The 6,000-nt window shown below is 38.6% G+C and overlaps 1 protein-coding gene across 4 annotated transcripts in view; it reads right to left on the bottom strand.

Moving 5' to 3' along the window:
• Nucleotides 1-334: 334 nt before the first annotated feature.
• Nucleotides 335-6,000, bottom strand: part of LOC115210800 (cytokine receptor-like factor 3) — a 44,680-nt gene continuing 39,014 nt past the window's right edge. For all 4 annotated transcript variants that reach the window (XM_029779541.2, XM_029779539.2, XM_029779538.2 and 1 more), the window contains 3 exons: nt 5,556-5,799; nt 3,580-3,822; nt 335-873 (listed from right to left, as the gene is read on the bottom strand). In XM_029779541.2, the coding sequence (XP_029635401.1) occupies nt 596-873; nt 3,580-3,822; nt 5,556-5,799 (765 nt within the window). In that variant the 3' untranslated portion in view covers nt 335-595. The remainder of the gene's footprint in view (nt 874-3,579; nt 3,823-5,555; nt 5,800-6,000) is intronic.

Below are 6,000 nucleotides of genomic sequence, written 5' to 3'. Positions count from 1 at the left end.
CTGTATACTTGACCTTGAAAAATACAAGAGACTGGAGCTGGTTAGAAATGAACCTCAGATGTCAAGCTTTAGTTCTGCTTCTCTCATAGTGGGTTAATGAAAAACTAGAAATTGCATGAAAAACGAAATCCAGCAATGTGTGTGTGTGTGTATACATGGACTTATATGTATATAAAACTTCTTGTATAATAGTTTCCTGGCTGGCAAGTAGAATGGAAGAAACTGGTCAATTAGTCTATGAAGAACAGTCTGGTGCAATGCAAAACATGTCTTTGTACAGCTAAAGGTGAGTATTGTGTGGTGCAGTAATTTCTGTTGTGGGAGCAATATTGTCTGGTGTTGTGTTGTAGCGGGGGGTGGGGGGGTACTGAGTGCCATATTGTAGCTAAAGAGGTTTACTTAAAAGTGCACATGTCTGGAAGCTTACCTTAAATTTTCACTTATCCTGTTGCCATCTTCTGCTTCTAAATATTACAGTGGTGTGTGTGTGTAGACATATGTGTATGTGTAGACATATTGTGTGTGTGTGTGTGTGTTTCTGATGATAAGTGCAAAGAGACACTGCAAAGCTAACCGCAGAACCATGGTGCAGAGGTTATTCTACACAAACCATCCACTCTCTATTTGCAAAAACCATGGCAAAATAAAATTTGTCCCTGGGTCGACAATAGTTCTCGTCCAGTTCATTGAGGGTCTGTAGGTAGGGTTCAGTGAGAGGAACATTCCAGTCAAAAGTGACTTCTTTCTCTTCCACTTGAATGGTTACACGGACCTTCCCATTAGACAGGACCTCAGTGTCGAAGGTCACTGAGGAACTTTTACCCCAATAAGGAAGCTTATTTTTCATCTCCTGTCCATCTACGTACACCTCACCTGCAAAATAAAGAAAGATCAAACTGGTTTTCAAAATTGTAAATATATTCGCCAAAAGCAAAGTTATAAACAGCTTTTAATCTTTTACTTGTTTCAGTCATGTGACTGTGGCCATGCTGGAGCACCGCCTTTAGTCGAGCAAATCGACTCCAGGACTTATTCTTTGTAAGCTCAGTATTTATTTTATCGGTCTCTTTTGCAGAACCGCAAAGTTACGGGGATGTAAACACACCAGCATCGGTTGTCAAGTGATGTTGGGGGGATAAACAGACACACTAAACATTCACACACACACACACACATATATATATATATATATATATATATATAAACATATATACAACGGACTTCTTTTAGTTTCCATCTACCAAATCCACTCTCAAAGCTTTGGTCGGCCCGATGCTATAGTGGTAAGTAAGCAAGCTACTTACCACACAGCCACTCCTACACCTATGTTAATTAAATATGGAAAATATATATTTTCTTTCAGTTCTCTGAAGAAATAAATATTAAACCAAGCCATTGTGCCACACATTATTTTATTAACGATTTTTAATTTAAGTAGAAGGAAACATATTCTGAAAGGGATTCACCCTCATCCTCTTTGTTTTAAGATCCCCTTTTACATATTTGCAGGGGTCGAATGGGATTTGTCGGGGCAGAATTAATATGACTGGATGGATGCCCTTCCAATCATCAACTTTCACCGGTTTCCCAGCAAGGTCCTATTTTCTTCCTTGGCAAGACATGTTTTAGCAGGAAATGCACAACACTGCATGTATAACAGTGACGCTCATTTACAATTACCACACAAGTGTCAAGACAAACACACACAAACACAGAGATTGCAATGCAAATAAACACACTTGCGCTTGATATATAAAATATACATCATCATCATCATCATTTAATGTCCATTTTCCATGCTAGCATGGGTTGGACGGTTCAACCAGGGTCTGGGAAGCCAGAAGGCTGCACCAGGCTCCAGTCTGATCTGGCAGTGTTTCTACAGCTGGATGCCCTTCCTAACGCCAACCACTCCATGTGTGTAGTGGGTGCTTTTTATGTGCCACCGGCACAGGTGCCAGGCGAGGATGGCAACGGCCACAATCGGTTGGTGCTTTTTACGTGCCACCAGAACGGAGGCCATTTGAAGTGGCGCTGGCAACGGCCACGTTCGGATGATTATACACATGTAAGTAGACATAGGAAGATTTCTAGCGAATCAAAGACGGAAAACATTCAGAAAAGAGTGGCTGCAAGAGAAATCGATGGGAGCCGAGAAAAGGGACAGTGATGCAGAGGAATGCTAAGGCGTCTTTCAGGTTCCATCTTCCAAATCCACCACCAAAGCTTTGGTCACCCTGCAACTGTAGTAGAAGACGATAGAATACCAGCCCCAGTACAAGACTGGTATTTTGTTTTTGTTTCAGAATGGTTCACCTTGAAATGGGTGTATTTTGGGGTCACATCCATTTCAGTAATACCATGGTATGCACCCCAACAATCAGAATATATGGTCGTACCGCCAGACTGGCCTTCGTGCTGGTGGCACGTAAAAGCCCCACTACACTCTTGGAGTGGTTGGCATTAGGAAGGGCATCCAGCTGTAGAAACTCTGCCTGATCAAGATTGGAGCCTGGTGCCGCCATCTGGTTCGCCAGTCTTCAGTCAAATTGTCCAACCCATGCTAGCATGGAAAGCGGACGTTAAACGATGATGATGACAACACAATGACGGAATGCAAAGTTCATCTTGACAGATTTTTAACTCAGAACTTAACTCTTAACCTAAATCTATTCACTATTTGAATAATAATAATAATAATAATATAATAATAATAATAATAATAATAATAATGATAATGATAATAATAATAATAATAACAACAACAGCAACAGTGACTGCATTCCACTCAGTTGAGCATTTTCACATTTACAATGTCCAATGTTACCTCTGAGACTCTTTACAGACATTGTTTACACTGTTAAATGAGCTTCTTTACAGTCCAACTGACCTCCCTGTTAGCACCATCTTTACTCTGCTCACAGATTGACACTGTTAAAAACGTTATCTTTAAACTGTTAAACAACATCACATCTGAATCTGACAATTTTCTGACAGTTTAGACTAAAATCTAAGAAAAAAACAATTATTAAATTATTGACATTAAAATAACATTGTGATGATGATGATGATGATACTGGAGATAGTAATGTTGTTCAACCCCAGGTCAGCCCTGATCAAACCAATCTATGAGCTAAGTCATTCCAGCCATGACCATTCCATCTTTTTCCAAGCATAATGCATCTAGGACTACATTATCCAATGTGACTTTCCTTTTCTTCTTTTTTCCAAACTGTAGGATGTGGTATGCAAGGGATTTGGCTGCTATTTCTAGATCAATGTTCAACAAAAGACTTCCTTATTGTTTCCATGGTGATAGTAATACTGAAGTGTATTGAAATGATGTTATTTCGTTCCTTAATTAGAATGGTAAATCTGATAAATCAACAGATCCTCTCTGTGGCTGACCATCTTAATAGAAATAGCAGTCAAATATCCTCAACATATACTGTCGTAAAAAGGCAAGAACACATTGTATAATGTAATCTTTGATACACTATGCCTGGGAAGAAAAGACATGATGGTCACGGTTGGAACGTTTCTGATCATAGGTTGGCTAAACAACCATCAAGAACTTACCATCCACTGTAACATAAGCAGCACCAGGTCTTCTTAATGTATTACAAAACGATTTATTGATAGACAATCCGACTCCATCGCCAGGACAGGAATCCCCAGCCGCCAACACTCGGAACGTAATTGATTGACAAGCAGTGTACAAGCATCCACAAGAGTAAAGCACAACAGAGTCTCCATCACAACATTTTGTGGCCGTCTGGTTTTCGTTAGTTGTCATGTAAGCAGGGTTATCAGCATTCCACTCTGAAAAAATGCACATAGAAATATATATTTCTTTATTGCCCACAAGGAGCTAAACACAGAGGGGACAAACAAGGACAGACAAAGGGATTAAGTCAATTACATCGACCCCAGTGCGAAACTGGTACTTTATTTATCGACCCCGAAAGGATGAAAGGCAAAGTCGACCTCGGCGGAATTTGAACTCAGAACCTAACGACAGACGAAATACCTATTTCTTTACTACCCACAAGGGTCTAAACATAGAGCGGACATACAAGGACAGACAAAGGGATTAAGTCGATTACATTGACCCCAGTACGTAACTGGTGCTTAATTTATCGACCCCGAAAGGATGAAAGGCAAAGTTGACCTCGGCGGAATTTGAACTCAGAACGTAACGACAGACGAAGTACAGCTATGCATTTCGCCTGGCACGCTAACGTGTCAGCCAGCTCGTCGCCTATACACACAGAAATATATTGTTGCAAATGTTTATCTGGAAAATTCTATAATAAATACTCAATGGATAATCTCACTAAAACTTCTGAAACTATTAAAACAACATCCATGTAAGGGGACTACAAGAGCCCAGCATTATTTGTAACATTTGAATAACTGTGGTTTCATTGGTTTTTACATCACTTTTTCCATGCCTGCATGGGTTAGACAAATATGATATTGAAGCATTATTTTGCAGCTAGATGCTCTTCCAGTCACTAACCCTTACATGTTTTTTTTTTCAGGTAAGGATTCTCTTATTTGACATGTCTATTGGATAGCATGAAGTGAATGACCAATTTGTAGTTAGGACAAGTGACCGAAGCAACACTACAAGCAAAAAACGACTATCATAGATAGGCTTATAATGAAAAGACATTCCAACTATGGCCATACCATATTTTCTACTGGAAAAGTCTACCCTGAACAATATTATCCAAACAACAGCATTGATTCAGGGAGATTTAGCTATTTTCAGGGGTTGAGTGACAATGTACAGACACCAACATTGGTTCATGGCATATGGGTGATGAAAACATACATAATATATATGTGGGCACGTATATATATATATATCGTTGCTATAATGCAAAAGTGTTGTAAGTCCAAAACGTTGCTTTTTCAGCAAAACCGTTGTACTACACTTTGACAATTTTTGATATCTTGGCATCTGAAGCTGCTGGAGATACGATGGTTTGACCAAAAGAACCGACTATTGCAAGCAAATATAAATATTGAGAAAAATGCATTTGGACATACGACAGCTTTACATAATAGCAACGATATATATATATATATATATATATATAATATATATATATATATATAAATAATAATAAAGGGTAAAATTAATTCATTAGTAATTAATAATTCTACCAAGTAGTGTTCAGCATGTTAAAAGGACCATTTACGGTAAACTTAAACATTACTTTTTATAATTATTAGTATAATTATAATTAGGGTTCAGCAAAAGAAATTTGCTTTGCCACATACCGAACGTTTAGAAATAGCAGCCAAAGAACTTAGCTATTTCTACAAGTTCGGTATGTGGCAAAGCAAATTTTTTTTGCTGAACCCTAATTATAATTATACTCATAATTATAAAAAGTAATATACATATATATATATATATATATATAGTATGTCTGAATATCTAACTGATCTCATGCAAAGGTCGCAAGTACAATGATATATAAGATTGCCTCTGACAAGGATTTTGTGGTAACAAAAAATATGGATAAAGGGAGATAACTGACCGTAGTGAGGCAAAGTTGTGGAAGCTACAGTTGGCACACTCCACACACTCCAGGCTGTGTCGGGGTCGGCGCGGCATCGTGTTCGAAACGAATAAGGGTGGTTAGTTTGTAAGTGTTTCACTAAACATAACGAATTGGCACCCAAATAGGCATTATGGAATGGGACGCACGTATCCTCATTTGACTTGATCACACCAGACGCATACTGCAGACAAAATTCTGTAGCATCAAAATCTTCTTCAGTCTGAAAAATAAACAGAATCCATTAACTCTGTGGCCTGACATGGATTAGCAGACTCACTAGTTGCACATTTCTAGTGTTGCAACACCTATTTCTTTACTACCCACAAGGGGCTAAACACAGAGAGGACAAACAAGGACAGACAAATGGATTAAGTCGATTAGATCGACCCCAGTGCGTAACTAGTACTTAATTTATCGACCC

Source organism: Octopus sinensis, linkage group LG4 (genome assembly GCF_006345805.1).
Source record: "Octopus sinensis linkage group LG4, ASM634580v1, whole genome shotgun sequence".
NCBI lineage: Eukaryota > Metazoa > Mollusca > Cephalopoda > Octopoda > Octopodidae > Octopus > Octopus sinensis.
This window is presented reverse-complemented; position numbering and strand designations above follow the sequence as displayed.